Source organism: Strigops habroptila, chromosome 7 (assembly GCF_004027225.2).
Source record: "Strigops habroptila isolate Jane chromosome 7, bStrHab1.2.pri, whole genome shotgun sequence".
Taxonomy (NCBI): Eukaryota; Metazoa; Chordata; class Aves; order Psittaciformes; family Psittacidae; genus Strigops; species Strigops habroptila.
The window spans coordinates 13,111,879-13,130,357 of NC_044283.2; the positions used below are offsets into that span (position 1 = coordinate 13,111,879).

Sequence of the window (18,479 nt, forward strand, 5' to 3'; positions counted from 1 at the left end):
TTTAATGTCTCTTCTGGTAGTTAAAAGAAGGGCTGAAAATGACCTTTTACTTTCAAGAAGTATCCTCATTTTCAGTGAGACTGGCTGTGGCTCAGATGTGGCTTCCCATAATTTTTTGCGGCATGGTTATTCACTGAGAAGTTGTTCTTGAAGGGCCTGTCTGCACACTGGCTGTCAAACAGCATAAGGGTATAGATCACCAAGACACAGAAAACAGGAGATGAGATAATTTCTCAATTACAGTTGGAATGGTAAATGATATACTATTGCAGCCAAGAACCCAAAATTTAGCACCTCTGCTGCTCTCAGTATATCCTATTCAAAAAGGTACTCAGAATGATAACAAAGACAGACAGGGATTGTAGTCGTCGTTTACTTCTTTTTTATGAAAAAATAGCCTTGTTCTCTGGTGGTAAACATAGTTTCTTTTAAAGGAAAAGAATGAGTCACCTTTTCCACTGGGTGCCTCTAAGGTAAACTATAAACAGAATTTATAAAAGGTCTCTTCACCTCCCTGAGACCAATGGAAAGCTGAGAATACAGCAGAAAGTCCTCCCAGCACACAGCTATTCACCTGAACAGTAGAAGTACATCAGCTGTGTAAGTGATAACAAAGAAGAAAGGAGGTGGGTTATTACACATTTAAGATGGGATGATAAATAAGGAAGATTGAGATTTGGACCAAATACTAAATCAGTGTTTTGTCTTGAAACAGCCATTAGGAAAATGATCAAGGAGGGAAGGATCAGCTGGAAATAAACAGAATAGTTTGCTTTATTCAGCAGCTTGCTGGGATGGGCTGGGAGGGCTGGGTATTTTCCACCTCTGAAATACTAGAACTCTCACATATACAGGCACAAAAGCAACAGTAAAGATCCTCCTGGAATCTTAATTTGAGGTTGCTGGCATACTACTGAAAACCAGCAAAACAGAGACCCCTATTTCATCAAGCCAGGTAGAAAGGTCAGGCTTTATGCTGTACTATCTTCCAGTGCTGAGTCAAGACACCGGATGCTTCTCCAAGCCTTCCTGGTTTTGGGAATGGCCTTACTTTGCTCAGAGACAGGTTGTATGGAATGGAGAAAATCACACCGTTGCACAGACTCAGTGTCTGGAACAGAGCTCAGGCTTTCTGTTTCCTGGACTGAACCAGTATAACCAGTGACAAAAGCATGGTAAATGGGGAAGTAAAGCTCCAAGGAATGTCTGGCTTCTTGAAGAGTCATTCCAATCACGTTGAAAAAATGAGTATAAAACAAAGAGAAAGTGATAAAATGCACACCGTGTCAAAACTGGTAATCAGGTGCCAGTAACATTTCTGGGTGTCAAGGAGTGATGTGGAAATGGACAGAAGTCTCCTCATGCCGTTTTTAGTCTCTAAGCTTCTCAGTGCTTTGCTTCCTGACAAGTCCTTTACAAGACCTTCTGGAGCACTGCTAACATGAAGTATTACTCTCTGTCAATAAATGTGAGAAATATGCCTTTTTTATGTAATGAAACCCATAAAGTATTTTGAGTTACACCTCAGATTTAACAGCAAACTAAACCCAAGTAAGCTTACTCTTTTTTCCTGCAGCTCTGTTTGACATTTTTAACACAGATTATTCAGGAAATTGAACGAAAGCAATTTCTCCCTAACGGCCTGCAGATGGGGTGTGATGCACACCAAATACCAAGCAAGGACCTCAGCCTAGTGCAGCAGTCTGCTCCCAGTAACCACTGCCCAGGCAGGAGAGATGTCTACAGAAATCATGAGGTAGGGACTATGTGGGAAAATGCTCAAAATTTCTTTTCGTTAGTCTTTTATTCCCATTTATCTCACTCACATCCTTGAGAGTATAAGGCAAATTCAAATACGAAACTTTTTCTTTTCAGCTGTGAAACAGAATCTGTTCCCCCAAAGGACATAATATTCCAGGTATATATAAATGCTAGGAAAGATTATCTAAAAAAAAAAAAGCCACTTCGAAAAGCACACATAAATACTCTGGTGAAAACCTTTCTGGTGTTAAGACTTCCCAAGTCTGTAAAGCAGGTGACTATGTAATTCTTAGTATAGCACATTTATTAAGAGGGAAAGGAAAGACCTAGCTCCTGCTGGAAAATGCTCGATAAATTAAAAGGCCTGTCAATTTAAATGTTGATTTATGGATCGTCACATTCAGCGCTATAACATGTATGGGATCTCCTAAATGTCACAAGGGTCTCATGTCTCTTCTTAAGGTGGAAATCAAATGTTCCTTTTGTGTAAGCTTATTGCTTAAATGTATAGGCTGCTGTGTTTATACTATGAAAGGGCCAAGAAACGCACTTTGCTTTTGAACATAATATAATGACTTGTGTGATTTCAGACTCTTATACAGGAAAATCTGCCAGCCAAGCTTTGGTGGAATAGCTACTTCCTTCCATGGTCTCTCTGGAGATGTAGCAGGCTTTTTTTCCAGTTTAGTTCAAACCACTTCCAAGAAGCCACACGCATCAAGTTAAAAAAGCTACTTAATCTCCTGCAAAGAGTATCGTCTTGAGGAATTACACATTTTCCCACTAGGAGAAACACTTGTCTCTTCTAGGAATTTATCCCACAGAATCACTTGTCCTTACGACAGCTCTGTCTGCTGCTCAGGAAATTATTATATTGAATAAGGCCCAAATGCAGTGCTGGTGACCTAGAGACCAATGTGATTGCTCTGTCATTGCTAAGTGAATGCCTCTATAGCTCAGTAATTACTATTAACAGTGTCAGCAAACCCTTTAATCATTTTTTTTTCAGCTAGGAAGTTATCAGCTGTATATTATGAATGCTACAGCCCACCGGAAGTGATGGAAAGTCAACTTACTAATTTAAATAACCTATGCTTGGGCATGACTGGAACATCTGAACTCACACTACAATGAATCCATCATACAGTGCTGTCCAAAGAGCAACAGAGTGCTGGAGATGAACCAATCCTTTTAATCCCTTGAAAAAAAAAATCCCAGGGTGTGATTTCTCCACTCAACGCTGAGCCCAATGAGAGTAAAAGAGGAATGCATAAACAGCATTATTGGAACAAAACCTCTGACTTGCGATCTCCCCCTCTGCGGACAGTCTTCTACATGTTAAACTGTATCCTCTCTGGCCCTGAACAACGGCGGAGGCTCAATGGGACAGTGGAAGGAGCAGAGGTGCCCTAACATGCACTCTGACTTCTGAGACCAATTGTAAATTGCACACCAGAACGAACTCCTTCTTTGACTGTGGTTTTTAATGACAGTAGATACCACCATGGTGCTTTGGGCTCCATGCGCTATGAGACATGCTTGTAGTTCACCTACCAGACCTGGCTGCTCAGGTCATTCACATACAAGGACAGGCAACGTGTGAACCCTGAGTGAATGTGAAAACGAACAGAAACATGGAAGTTTAAGCTCACCAAGTCAGGTATTGAATCTAATTCTTGATAAAAAGGAGCAAAATAAAAACAATTGAGGTCAGACACTGTTTCGTTAATCAAGTATTCAAACACTAAATGCAAGCCAGCAGTCCTAGAAAACACAAATGCCTGCCCTTAAGTGAAAGCATGTGATCAGACCCAGTGGCATCAGCAGCTGGTCGTAAGCATTTTTTAGTTTAGTTGGCTAGATATCCCTGTGACACAGAAACAGAAGAGGCAAGCAGAACTGCTTTTTAAAGTATTTGCGATAACAGGTGAATTACAATAAAGTAAACATAAAATCATAAGGGATGTGCATGTTGCCTAACTCCAGGTTAAGAAAAATAGAAGAAAGAAGAAAAAAAAAGGAAATAGCTAAGAATTTGCAATGAATAATTTTGCTTTTGTATTCCCATGGGTTTTCCAAAACCCCCAGTCAGCAAACTACTCTACCACAGTTAGTAGGAAGCCCCCAGTTTCCTGAATCAAAGGATTTAATGGAAGAACTCTAAATATGAATGGGTAGAAAACTTAAACACTTTACAGCAGTCTGTAATAATTAGGAACACAATCAGTACCTTATTAACCATGCACTGGATTGTCCAGGCACTGTGAAGAATGAGGGTAGGAAAAAGTATGATTTTGTCAGTGTTAAAGAACTTTGCCAACCTTTCATTTAAGAAGCTCCAACCACTCTATATATTGCATCACACTTTAGGAAGAGGCACACCTTTGTGTAGAGAAGGTCTTTCTTTGACTAAGCTGTGTTAGTCTTCAAAGCAGTGTTAATAGAGACATAGCTCTGCATGAATAAACTGAAAGTATATTTGAGTTCCAGCCTAATGCTAAGACACCTGCCTCCGCATTTATCGTACAATAGAATTTACTGTTGTTGCATATGCTATTAGAATAGAATAGCATAGCATAGGTTAGCATTTACTGTTGCTTTCCTCTTTCAGTGTCAATGCCTTCTATGTTGGGCACAAACAGCAGGAAAGCTACATGTGTTCCTTTACCTTCTCAGAATAAAGTTTTATATACAGTATGTACCATATGTTTCCAATCAGTACAGTATTACTACATAAAAATGATTAAGAAATATTTATCATTGTGCATCTTCCTTTCCTCTAAACTGTGCTTATATGTACCCTTTCCAAATAGACCAGATGAAGGTTTTTTTGAGCTGTTTCTGGCAATGCTGAAGAGTACAGGACATCATCAGCAGCCTTGCCAAAAAACGTTTATGTGCCGACAAAGCTATCAAACACTGTGGACAGATGTTCAGTAATTACTCTCTGACTCCTCTATGCAAGTCCATATGTACAGCATATATGTTCACTCCATACTGCATGTCAAACTGCCCATCCCAAGTCTGGACCTGAGCTGTATATTTATACACAAAATGTTTTCCCATAGATAAATACCTTGATAATTTTTTTCTGCATCTCAGATTTTAGACCCTGGGGTCCCAGAACGTAATACAGGTCTTACTTGTTTTTCTTGCAGTAGCTGTTCCTGGAAGAGCTTCCAGCGTCTCCGGCAGTGGGTTTCCCATTTCTCCGGCTGAGTAACCAAATTCTCCTGCCATTCCTCTTTCAGAAGCTCACATTCTCTTACAGAGAGGCCGGTCACAAGAGGCAGGGTCTGAAGAAACAGCTCCGTCACCAATCCCACTAAAGCATGGGAAGCTTTAGAGTACAGCTCCTAACAGAGGGACAAAAAGCGACAGAGAGAGACAGGTGACAAAGTGAATCCCCTGGCGCTTTGGGGCTGTTTCATTTCATGTCTCCAAGATGCCAGTAGGGGAACCATGTCTCAGTGAGGACAGTGGGGCAGTGACCGACCCTTAGAGCTAAAATCCAAAGCCACTAATGCTTGAGTTAAAAAGAGCGGGTTTTGTAGATGGAACAACTTAGATGTTTCTGTTCAAGGCACACGTCATCATTTAAAATGCAATAGTTGCATGAGCACAAAAGACCCTGAATCTGAACTGTTGCTCACATGCAGCTGCAGTGCAAGGAGTATCTTGTTTTACTGGCTATGACAATGTGTTATAAAAACACTTACTTTGAAAGTTGTTGTGGAAACAATCCAGTGTAGCACAACACATTTCCAAAGGTGCTGACATGAAATGAACGAAGATAAGAAAGAAGGACAAGTTAAAAGGGACAGCATGGCTTTTAGCTAGGCAAACCTGACATTAGTTATGCTAACAGTTGGTGCTCCAAAATATGACACTCTTCAATGCCTGAAGGACAGAATTATTCAAATTCCTTCTGATGTAGAACAGGTTCAAGCCTAGAAAAACAAACATCATCTGGTGGTTTTATTAAAACTAGTCTCATATGAGCAGTTTTCAATTGCTGAGGCTGTTTCGTTCACAAGAAGAGTGTGGGTGACTTAGTCAGATGTCATCCATGCTAAGAAGTCTGTTCAGAACACATAATTTCACTGTCAAATACACAGTGATGATATGAGTTGTGTTTGCAAACTTGCTACAATTTGATATAATCCCTGAGGAGAAGGAGTAAGGGCAGGCAGCTTTCCCCAGAGGAAAAAAGAAAACAAAAACACATTGGAAAGGTCACACGGACACTGCAGTACTCCAGCAGTATGAAGAGCTATTTTTGTATGAGCTCCACATGATCTTATCAGTTCAAAAAGCTTTATTGCCTATGTGGTTTTATTTTCATTGTAAATCAGTGTTAGCCCTCTTGAAAACACTTATATTTCTTTTCCTTAAAATATAGCATTCCTGTTGCAAGAACAAGTCAAGGCTACCAGCTGTTGCCTTCTTTTAAAAACAGGTTTAATTACAATCTCACCAGTGATCAAAATCTAGAACCTCTCAGAGAGATATTTATCTGGATGTGAAAAACATTTGTCTGCAGCTCATAGACATGAAAAGTTGTAGTGGACTTGTCTTTTCTGGGGAGATACACTGGTATAATATACTACTGTGTAAGAGACCATTCCAACTGCTAGATGTTGTGTCATAAAAAAGAAAATAAGACCAAGCCCTCCCCCCACCTCCCCCCCCAAAAAGAAACTCCAAACAACAAAGGAAAAGAGGATGATTAATTGTGGAGTCAAGAACTGAGAAATAAAAAGTTACCAGAACTTAGGTTGCATGTGATTTTTTCACCTCCATAATAATAATTGATACTGTTTCCACAGGACCTTTATCTATTTTGTGTTTAGATTTATCTATACCCATTGAATGGATAGATGTTTTAAAAAAATCTTTATTTTGTATTTCTCATTTATTGTAAAATATCCAAACTGTGCCGTGAATACTAAATTATTATTTTCCTCCCAGGATCCCTCTAGGATGCTAATCACCATATTAATTAGCCATTTCACAAACAATAAATAGCTTAGCTTAATTGCTTCCTGCAGCAACCTTTTCTTATGGATAAAACTGGGGCACACTACTATCAAAAGCATTCACTGCACCTTCAATATTGGCTGTCTTGATTTTCTCCACTCTCTCACCTGTTTAAAGCACACAGGATTTTCAGAATCCAGCATCCACTGGCTTTGGTTAATCTCAAAATGTTCTGAATTCTTGTAAATTAGGCTACTGATTTCTGAAACTAGGTACCAAGTATAAGAAATAGACAAAGACTTGACAATCAGATACCTCATTTCTGGGAACACTTCTCCCATTTCTAGCAATTGCTGGCAATCTGCACATGACAGTACCATTAGGGTAATGTCTGCTACACAGGTGCATCCTATGCTGAAGGATGAATCTCCCCTACTCCTTTATTATTACAGTTACTGGTTACTGTTACAACAAGAGGCAGGATTTTTACTATCTTAATAATTTGTGTAGTTGTGGGTCTGGCTTAGCTTGCCAATACTAATGCAAACCCACTAATACTCTAATGTTTGAATTCTCTCTTCTGCTGCTCTTTATTTTAAAATTCACAACTCCAAATTCTGGGATTTAACACCAGATCAAGATCTTCACTACAAGAAAGACATTCTCACTACAAACAAGACCTTGAGGTGCTGGAGTGTGTCCAGAGAAGGGCAACGGAGCTGGTGAAGGCTCTGGAGCACAAGTTTCATGAGGAATGGCTGAGGGAACTGGGGTTGTTTATCCTGGAGAAAAGAAGGCTCAGGGGGGACCTTATTGCTTTCTATAACTACTTGAAAGGAGGATGGAGCCAGGAGGTGGCTGGTCTCTTCTCCCCAAGTACCAAGTGGTAGAACAAGAGGTAACAGCCTCAACCTGCACCAGGGGAGGTTTAGACTGGATATTAGGAAAAATTTCTTCACAGAAAAGGTGATCAGGCATTGGAACAGGCTGCCCAGGGAAGTGGTGGAATCACCGTTCCTGGAAGTGTTTGAAAACCATGTAGACGAGGCCCTCAGTGATATGCTTTAGTGGTGGTCTTGGTGGTCCTGGGGTAATGGTTGGACTTGATGATCTGAAAGGTCTTTTCCAAGCCAGTTGAGTTTATGATTCTGTGATCAAAGATCCTATGTTTCTAACCTCTGTATCCTATACAACATTTAAAGAACAATCACTCTATCTCTGTAAACCATCTCTTCTCTGAGCTTTACTAGCCTTTCAGGACAAGTTAATTCTCCTGCATTTACTGGGCGTTCAGGGATATAAAAATTTCTCTTGGGTCTGACATAGTTCAGAAGCAGTCTGAAGGAGTCTGCAGTATTTCTATTGCAATCTCAAAAGATAGGTAGGGTGTTAAGGAACTCTACTCTTAAACAGACTTCCGCTTATGGCAGCTAAATCACTTTGCAACATATTTTGCTGCAGAACTGATAGCATTTTCCTGGCATGCTGACAGCTCTGTATTATTTACTAGGAAGTCTTTTGCACAGAACATAAAAAAGGTATTTTGTTACTTGCCTTCATGCCATTTTGTCTAAAGACCAAGTGAATAGCTCTGCTTGCACTCCCTGTGGCTTCAAATTACACTGTATACCCACCTTTGGCACTATCAGAGTGGGTACACAGTTACCCAAGAAAAATGTAACTAGGTCTTGTTCGCAAAAAATTACTCACCTACATCACCTCATTAATATGATGGGCCAAGTTATCTCTAGATCAAAGCTGCCTAACTATTTATTAGCAAAATACTTCATGTCCCTCTGCAGAAACTGGTGTATGAAAGGACAAGAAAGTGGGATTAGGATTCCAGCAGCAGTTTTTCACATCAGCAGTCCCATTAAAAATAAAAATGGATGAATACATGGAGGTGAAGCTGGACTAAGCAGTGTGTTCTCTACATCTCATGAATGTTGCAAACCGGCAGTGAAAGCAATAGGAAGCTTTGTCAGGTAATTTAATTCCCTGGGATGGTGGTTTTTAACACTTTCCCTGTAAGTTCTGTTAGAAAGTCTCCTCTGTGCAGGACAAATCCTGCACTTACTGGTCTCATCTGTGGTCCAGGATCACAAAGTAAACCACTGTCAGTGATGATTATCAAAACACTAACTTCTCAGCATTCAAGGAACTACTGACTGCTGGCTTCTTAAATCTGAACACATTAATCATACAGACATTAGACCTCAGGCAGCCCTTTCAACCCAGACCCTAATGATGACACCATGCTCCACCCAGAGGGCATACCACAGGTCCAGTATCATGGTCATACTGTTTAATCCAGCACTTGAAAAAAACAGACTGGAATGGGCTTTTAAAATTTCTTAGGGAAAATGGTAGATCTACATTTAGGAAAGATTGCAGGTGTGATTGAGTTCTACCAAAGCAATTCAAGATAACAAAATAGTTCAAAACTACTTCTAGTCTCAGGAATGTACTTGATCTGAAACAGCAATAAAGTCTGTGAACAGGGACAGTGCACTACACATTATAAAGCTTATTTTCCACAGGTAAAAAAGAAAACCATCAAGAAATCCTACTGCTTTCAGGATGTTATTTTTGGACTAGAACCACTACAAAATAGTTCTTACAAGCTTCCTGATATGCCATCTCTTGGCTTTAGAACTTTTACTTAACGAAATTTATTCAAATTGATTCTATTAATAGAATAGCTGATTGCAGTGTTGAATGAACCTGTTCGTAATACCTGGCAGTCAATCTCAAAGCTTTTCAAAAAATCTCCAGAGGAATTCATCAAACATAAAGAAATACGACAGGGTATATGCAGAAATAAAATGGGCTTAGATTAAAATGCTGAGTGCATCTGAATTTCAAGCAAGGCGATAGATACATAATTTTGTCAAAAAACAGGGGAAATACACAGTTTATCAGATTTCACTACAAAACCAAAGAACAAGATTAATGCTCTCCCTCAAACCCAAATGATTAAAATGTTCTTACATGCAGATGAGATTATGGTGAATAGTAAAATTGTGATAGCTATTTGTTAACTTGTGATACATCAGTATTTCATTAAAATATTGAAGATTTCTGCTTAAAGCTACAGAACACTCTTGCCTGTACCTCTAGAAGCTCAATGGGCTAAGACACTTGTTTAGGAAGTAAGAGATTCACCTCTCAACTCATATTGTACCTTATTATGAACAGAGATTCAATACTCTGGTCATACATCCCATAAATACTCCAAATATTCTTGGACACTGGTCACTGGAAGATGCTTCACATTATAAACTCACACGAAATAAGACAAAGATGATTATATGTACTGCTTCCTCTCTTCCATGTGAAGAATTCTGGAATGCTAACTGGAAATGAAAATAGGAGCCTGCTTGTAAGTATCCTAGCACCAATAAAACACAATGACATTGAAGTCATCCTTAGGACAAGCTAATACCTAAAAAAAAAAAAAAAAAAAATTACATTTCCATGCACTTAAAATAGAGGTTCATTGAAATTTTAGTCCTGATTTATTCAGGAAGCAGTTTAAGTCTTCTCTTTCCATACTTCCTTCCTAGAAATGTGCCTTTATAGAAAAGATTATGCCCTTTCCTAGGTCTAACTATTAAATTGTGAATCCATACAGAGGTAAAATACATTTTCTTATGCAGTAAGGCAAGAAGCAAACTTCAGAATGAAGGCCACCCATATCAGGCATCTTGTATCAGCTTTGACTGAAACAACCAGATCAAACTTAACTGATGCCCAAAACCAGAACTAGACTGAGTTCACATGGAAAGAGTTCACAAACTTGATCTGTCTTTCGGGTCTCTTGATACAGATTTCCACCTGAGACAAGCTGTGAGGGATTTACCTGGAAAAGAAGCTAGCTCTCGGTACCCAAAAATACAGCCCACTCTACTTAGAAGCATCTCTAACCATGTCTCATGTTGATGAAATTACATAAGTAAAGTAATGAAAGAGTAAGTCTCTGAGAATCTGTACTTTTGACAGATGTTAATTTTCCCCTTTTATTAATAAAGGAAAAAATCAAATACTTTGCTTCAACCTCACATTCATATTTACCCATTCATTTATTTATTGCCTTGCCTGTTGATAATACTCATTACTTAATAGCTTTTAGTCTAAATTCCTGTGGATTTCTGTGTTCTGTCAAGTCAAATGAAATAATATTCGGGGGGACTGCTATCAGCAAAGGGGAATTATAAATGACAACAAATTGTGTGGGTTTTATGGTTTTGATGTTAAAGCTGAAGAAAAATAATTATCTTACCATGGATTATGTAGTTCCCAACTGTTAATTGATTTACTTTGTGCAATCTGCATGTCTGTTTTCTTAATAATGAACTGTTAACCACTAACCTCATTTCACTTTTCCTTTCCCTGCTGAATAAGTAGGTAGCCCACAAAAAGAAAAAAAGGAGAATGAAACATTAAATGTTGAGGAACATCTGATTTGCTAAACTTGAGACAGACTTGGAAGGAGCTAGACATTAATCTTTTCAAGAGATCATAAGAAATGAGAAACAGAACAGGATATATTATGGGGGTGCTTTTCCTGCCACCTGAAAGAAAACTACAGTAAAAGCTTTGCAATTGAAAAACTACCCAAGCTGGCACACAACTGTTACTGCAGCACAATATCCCTTGTGCACAGGATAACTCTGCAGACTGTGTTTATGAAAATATTAGGCTGAGCCATTCAATTACCTCTGACTAAAGTCCTCCTTCAGTTACGATACACTGTGATAATCAAAATCACTTCCCCCCTTTCCTGAACTTCAAAATAAGTTCTTCAAATTAGTTATGGAGCTTATGTCTAGACTCAGACTATTCACCTACAGCGGGACTATTTTACTCCACTAGTGCGTCTGAAAAGTCCTATGCCATTATCCAAATATAACTCATTCATCCACTTCAGGCATCAACAGATTCCATTCCAAATCATTTTAATTGATTTATTAATGTGTACACAAAACAAACCTACTCAATTATTCTATGCAAACACAGTCAGCTTCCAGATCATTGCATTTTTACGTATTTATTCACCAATTTGGATAATTTTTTTATGTACTGTAGCCTGCAGGGCTAGAGGGTTATATAAATCTATTTTGATGAACTCACAAACTATGTAAAAGGGGAAAAAATAAAAATAACAATGACCTAAAAATTTGAGAAGGGCTTAGACGAACTATAAAATGTGAGAACAAGGTAAGGATCTTCTCCCACAAGTGAGTGGCACTTACAGGTAAGTGACATCCTTTTTTCTGTCCCCAGGATATTCACTAACTCCCTATTTGGTCAGAAGGTGACCTTCTCCTTATATTTTAATATCACTTCTTGCATTCAGGTTACCTTTCTACTTATTCATGAAGCTAAGTCTGTCAGGCTTGCTTCCCTGCTTGCTTATGCTAGGACAAACCAAGATTAACTGTTGAAATAAGTCATCATTCTAGTGCACACAACTGATGGAGGAATGGAGAGTTTACACTTTTTATCACCTACAAGCCTTTATCACATATAAGACCTTGCCAGGTCCTTTTCCCCTGGAAAAAAAAAGAAAAGAAAAAGAAAAACAACAAAAAAAGAAAGGTTTAAATGGCCTTAAAAGGACCATGAGCATAGGGCAATGGCTGAGCACTTGGGCTTCTGTGCTTGGTTCAGTGAGTTTGTCAAGAGTGCGAGAAATTCTAGCTTGTCATCTACAGTGTGAGTTTTGGTACAGTACTTAAATGGGGGCGGATGGTTTAGAAAGTTGATACAGGATGGAGGCACCTGTATGCTCTAAGACAGTTGCTTTGAAAGCTGCTAGTAACTGCTCTTAGCTGAAGGTATGCCTGAGGACGGGACCTAACTCTAGCTAGGTGGGTATTATGCATCTCTCCAACATCAGTACATGAACTTATGGGATATTACTCCAAATGGTCATTTGTTTGAACCAACATGGCTGGTCTTTACTAGGATATTGGTGTTTATCTGATAAATTGCAAAACTGATGATGCCCAAACAACTTAAGAGAGGGCTTGGATGTTGAAAATAAACAAAACAAAACAAAAAACCCAACTATGGTTTCTCCAAGATGCACTTCTGCTCTGAAAGTGCGGTGGAGCAGAGAATGAAGCAAAGGCATTGTGGTTGTGAGTTGCAACCCCCTACCTTAATGGCAAATCTACTTTTGCTTTTATGTCCCAGGTAATGGACAACATATGTATAACTACTGCACTTCAGCTGTAAAATCAGAACAGCTCCAATTACCTACAGTAGGGGTGTGCTTATTTGTATTTCCTCTTCTTTGTAGCTTATGCTGCTTACAAGGTATATCCCGAAGCAGTCTGCTCTCCTAAAACAGTCTGTAGTAACTGTATTTAGGGTTAAGGGGGGAAAGTGCAGTTGTTCTTTATGTTAAAGGGCACAATAAAAATGCTTCATTATAGAAAAAAAGGTGTGAATTAAGATTTGTGGGCCCTCATTCAACAGATGCCAGTTGGACCACAGTACTTGCAGTTTTTCATGCCTGGCAGTGTTTGTTTGGATCTAGGAATAAGAGAGCAGCTGTAATATGGAATATAATGGCTTAGAGCTGGGTGAATTGGCAGGGTTAAAGTTTGTGCAGCTCTCCTGGCAACTTGGCAATTCTATGAACACTTAATTCACCCAAACCAATTTTTCTTTAATGGAAAAGAAAACTTAGCTAATAGTGCTGAAAGAAGATTTTTGGTCTGATCTTAATGTCACTAAAGCAAAGTACACAATAAAGGAAAGCAATATAATTTCACAAATGAGGTGGAACTCCACAGGGTTAAAAAAAAAAAATAAAAATTGTTTGGTCTCCAGAAACTTCATGTCAATTGAGAAGGAGATGGATAAGTTTGTAACTCTGGAGAATGGACTGTGCATAGCAGTATCAGCAGACCTGATGACTTCTTAAATTATATAGCTTTGTACAATTAATCTACTCTGATTCACTGGCATAGCCATGCAAGCAAACTTTTCCTTTCTCCAAAGGAGTAGTGCTTATCAAATACCCTGTTGCTTGCACTATTACATAAAACCATGGCAAAACTACTTGTTCTAAATACAGTGGCTGTGATTTTTTTATCAATTGAATTTGAAAAAGTGCATTTGGTCTAGTGCTAATTAAGACTGTGTGGGTATCTTATCCTAATATAATAGGAACTACAAGTTTCCGTAAGACCCTGATCTGGTCATAATTAATCATGACAAGGATCCTGTTGAGCTGAAAGTGGTTAGTTCCAGCCTAATTAAAGGTTACTACCGGCTGGTTTTGGGCTTCATGAGATAGACCACATTACCTCATATTTTTTAGTGCAGACAGAAAATAATTTAACATGGTGGAAAAGTATGAAACATTCACATATTTTCCAAATTGATAACACAAAGAAGTGTAAAAATATTACTTACACCAAAGATCTGAACTTATTTCAGTGAACTAGCTAATGTCAAAACAATTTCTCTGAGAGGAAGAGAAATGAGAAAACTGTTTTTGGAGATCAAGTGAAGTTAACTAAGAATAGTATCATCCTACCACGATGCAGAGGAGATAATTATGCTACATAAATGAAGTCTCTCTCCTGGTAATGTAATGCCAGACATATATGATCTCAGTGCTATTGCAGCCTTGTCAGCCACCACGAGGTTAGGAAATGCAGTGTGTTGGGAAGATCATGGAAAAGGCAACCTAATGTGGATGACCGTGCTGTCTTTACATTTCCCAGAGCCACCACGATTTCCCCTGCAATTTCTCAATCCTTCCTGAGGCCTGACATTGTGCAGTGGGGTTAGAGGATCTTCAGAATTAATGTTATTAAATGACATATATCACTAGAGATGGCACCTTGTAGAGATCTGCAATAGCCTCCGTGCTCTCGCAGTCATCCTCCTCCTCCAGCTGCCACTGTGCTTGCCGATGCTTCTCTAGCAATTCATGGTAAGCCTAAAAGAAACACAATAGGTGTATTTAAATAGCTGAAAAGATTTTGATAGCTTCTTGTGATTCTCTCTTTCCTTTCCCTGATCTCTTTCCCATGCACCATCACAAATGTTATGTGTTTAGCTGAAACTGCAAGTCAGAGGGACATTGCCTTACCACCTTAATTTGAGCATATCCAGTCTTGAGTATAAAACTCCACAGTCTAACCAATTTGGGGTTAAATAATATGTGCCCAATACTGTAACTGGCACTTTTTGGCTTGTGTGCTTCATTTGATCATTTGTGTATTTCCTGACAGTAAAAAAAAAAAAAAACAACCCAAAAAACCTCCCCCCAAAAGTGCTCCTTTTCCAGTGGAAACAGATGAAGGAGACAGAATGACACAGGGACTCTATCTAACCTTAACTATCTAGGTCATTCTGCCATATAAAAATCCAGAGCTGCAGCAACTAAGTCATTACCATCCAACTCGTGTTCAAAAGACACTGATGTGAAGAAAGTTCATTGCAAAATCCACCTTCATAATTGGCAAGCACTTTATATTCAGCAGAAAGGTCAGTTACTGCTGAGACTGCTACCATGGTGGTGCAAGCCTTTTGATGAGGTACAGGGGGGAAGGAAAAGAAGAAGAGTGCATTTGATGAGTACAACTCTGGGCTCATGCTGAGGATTCAGAACCAATTCCTTCACTGAGCTGGCTGTGAAACCATGAAACAGGTTTAAAATAGCTCCTCAGTGCTGAAGGGATTGTTTGTACAAAATAATTACTGGACTATTTAAGTCAAATCATGGGAACTACACAGGAGATAGATACACAACAATTTTTTCTTATTCTTCAGAGAGTCTGGACTCAAGACCCCATTTGTTATGGGGAAAAAAGGGCTCTCTCCACTGTGGCAGCAGAAAGGCTTAAATTTCTGACTTGTTCTATTATTTGCACTCAGACATTCCATAATACTAAGACTTAGTTGTATTCTGTCCTGCAACATCAAGAGCAGGTTGCCCATTTCTACTCAGCCGGTCAGAAGCAGATTATTAGTCTATAGTTTAAGTAAGTGCATTTGTTAGCTTTCTAAGGTGTACAGAACAGAGCACCTCTTGCACAAAGCTGTGTGGCTCTAACTTAGTAGGGGAGAGGTCTTAATACAAAATTTCTACGCTTTTGGGATGCATGCAAGTGTTTTGAGTGATGTGTACAAGGAAAATACATCCGCAAGTGCTCAGTGGCTACAAAAATGTGTGACAGAATTATTTGTCTCAAGTTACGAAAAGCCAAAGAGGTCAAATGTGCTCTACTCTTTTAAAGTGTCTGAAACCTTTTGTTTGAAGTGAGGTGTTGCCACACAGGTGTTGCGTACAAGAACAGTAACTGCATTATCCAATCCATACAATACAATTAAAGAACTTGGCCCTGCAGTACAAAATTGCAGTGTTGAGATCAATAAATTTTGACAGTTTATTACAGCTGGAATCTGAGTCTTCTCATATATTAACTTATTTAAGTTATCAGATTTCATCAAAAGTTTAATGTTGCTGGATGTAACCACTTTAACCTTAAATTATTTCTTTTTATGAAAATCGAGGATTTTTTTATTATTATTTCTTAATAACTTGGGTCAGTAGTTCTCAGCAGTTACAGGAGTTTTGCAGCTCTCAGCATTTACAGCTAAGAATGCTGATCTCCTATATATATATGATATATACAGGAGATCTCCTCTCTCTCTATATATATATATATGGTTTAGTGCGACGTGTCTCTGCCCATGGCAGGGGGGTTGGAACTAGATGATCTTAAGGTCCTTTCCAACCCAAACCATTCTATGATTCTATGATTCTATTCTGAACTATAACAATGGAGCTTTATAGAAAATACAGCAAAGAAAACATTATACTGGCCATTGTATACCATATTAAATTACCTATTGCAAACCTCCTCTAATGTATCCTGCCAGTGATCATAATGAGTTTTCCCTCTGCTTATGTGAAATTTGGTAGTCTTTTGAGCTCAGTAACCTCTCTCATACAAAAAGCAATTACACTAGTGCAGCCTGCTTTCTTCAGTAATGGAGGACAGGGACTTTCTTCCAGAGATATCCTATATTGAACCAAACACACAGTATCTCAGTAAAAAATGTTTTCTACAAAACATGCAATCTAGCATTAATACTCTTCAACATGTTGTTCCAATGCAACAAGACCAATATTGCAGAAAAAGTCTCTAAGCAAGCCTAGGCAATAAGGGTCTGACACTATCCTCCCTGCGCTACTATACTCGACTCTCAGGAAGACTCAAAAATCACAACTTTATGGAACAGGGAGGAATCTGTAATACATTTGCCCTTAAAAAATAATGGAACAGTGAAAATAAGCTTTTATGTGCTCACCTTAAGAAAATCATGAACATCTTCATTATGAAAAGTTTTACTAAGGAAACTGCCTTGTTCAGCTTTCTGTCTGTGTTTGAACTCCTCTTTCTTCTTTGCACAGCTCTCCAGTCGTTTCAAGATCAGGTCTTTGCTTTGCTGGATACATTCTGGAGCATAAACCACTGATTATTAGATACCACAACTCCACAGGGAGAAAGTAGCATCTGGTACTATCACACAACATAAGCTCACAGAAATCTGTTAGTGAGTGAAATAGGCAAGTAATCACCATGGAGGACATTAAATTTGAGTCTTACCCTGACAGTCTTTTTAGATGTGAACTTTTGGGTTGTTGCATGGCACTTAACTTATCAGGTTTTTGGATCACTACCATCCTGCGCCCTCCCTGTCACTGGTATTGCTGCTTATGCAAAGGCAGTGTGTTAGTTCAAGAAACAGATTCCCACCTACAGCACCCCAAAACCTCCCCCTCCTGCTTTGGGAAGGTCCACAAGTGGCTCATTATGCAACTGCAGATACGCAAATGCTGCTGCAAGGACAGAGGCAGTAACATATGGTGAAAAGGTCCAGAGCAGTGCTAGTTCAGATTTGCTTGAACTGGCATGCAGCCATACCAGGCTCCCAAAGTGACTCATCCAGGAACCTGCAGCAGAAGTTGTTAAGGTCTCTCTCATCTTGTGCTAGTACTATGAAATATTTGGGACCAAGTTCTTCCCCTCTTCACCTTCCCTATAGGTCCAAGTGATTTATAAACTCGTAAGTCTATCTGGACCCTGTGCTGAAGAGTGGAATTGGTGCTTTCAATGTTCTGCAGCTACTTCGTGTCTCATTGCCTAAACAAAGAAGAACTTTATTTCCCTCCTCTTGTCCTTCCCCAGCCCAGTATTTCACCCCAACTCAGGCAGCTAAAGGGGAATGCAAAAGAATAGACCTCTGTGGCTGCTGTTCTGCCACCACATCATGCTGCTGTAACTATGAGAAATTATTTTGTGGAGAAATAAAGGAGTGTGCTATCATAGCATCGAGCAGTTTACTTATTCTCCACGCTAATTTATTGTGCTTATCCACAGGCTGATGATGCACTGACAAAACACTTGAAAGTGCACTGAAAGTACAAAAAGCCTGTAATAAAAACGTCATCTGAACAAATGCAGCAACTGTTATTTTTAAACACTACTTGATTCTTTACTACTTCCTTGTTTGTTTCCTAGGAGCACAGTCTCGCTGGCTTTGTGTTCTGCTTACAAATTATAGGTACAGTTTAACTTATATATTTAGGAGCTCATAAACAAGGTCAACACAGCTTCTCATGTGAAAATGCTGCACTCCAGATTATTTTTGGTTTTACTTTTTTAAGCACATTTCATTTCCTAGGCAACCAACCGGCTGTA

At 39.0% G+C, this 18,479-nt stretch overlaps 1 protein-coding gene across 5 annotated transcripts in view; it reads right to left on the reverse strand.

Annotated features, from left to right (window-relative positions):
• EVC (EvC ciliary complex subunit 1) overlaps nt 1–18,479 on the reverse strand; it is a 54,827-nt gene that overhangs the window by 16,549 nt on the left and 19,799 nt on the right. For all 5 annotated transcript variants that reach the window (XM_030493344.2, XM_030493345.1, XM_030493341.1 and 2 more), the window contains exons 10-12: nt 17,086–17,234; nt 14,606–14,704; nt 4,905–5,117 (exon numbers count right to left, since the gene is read on the reverse strand). In XM_030493344.2, coding sequence (XP_030349204.1) covers nt 4,905–5,117; nt 14,606–14,704; nt 17,086–17,234 — 461 coding nt within the window. The remainder of the gene's footprint in view (nt 1–4,904; nt 5,118–14,605; nt 14,705–17,085; nt 17,235–18,479) is intronic.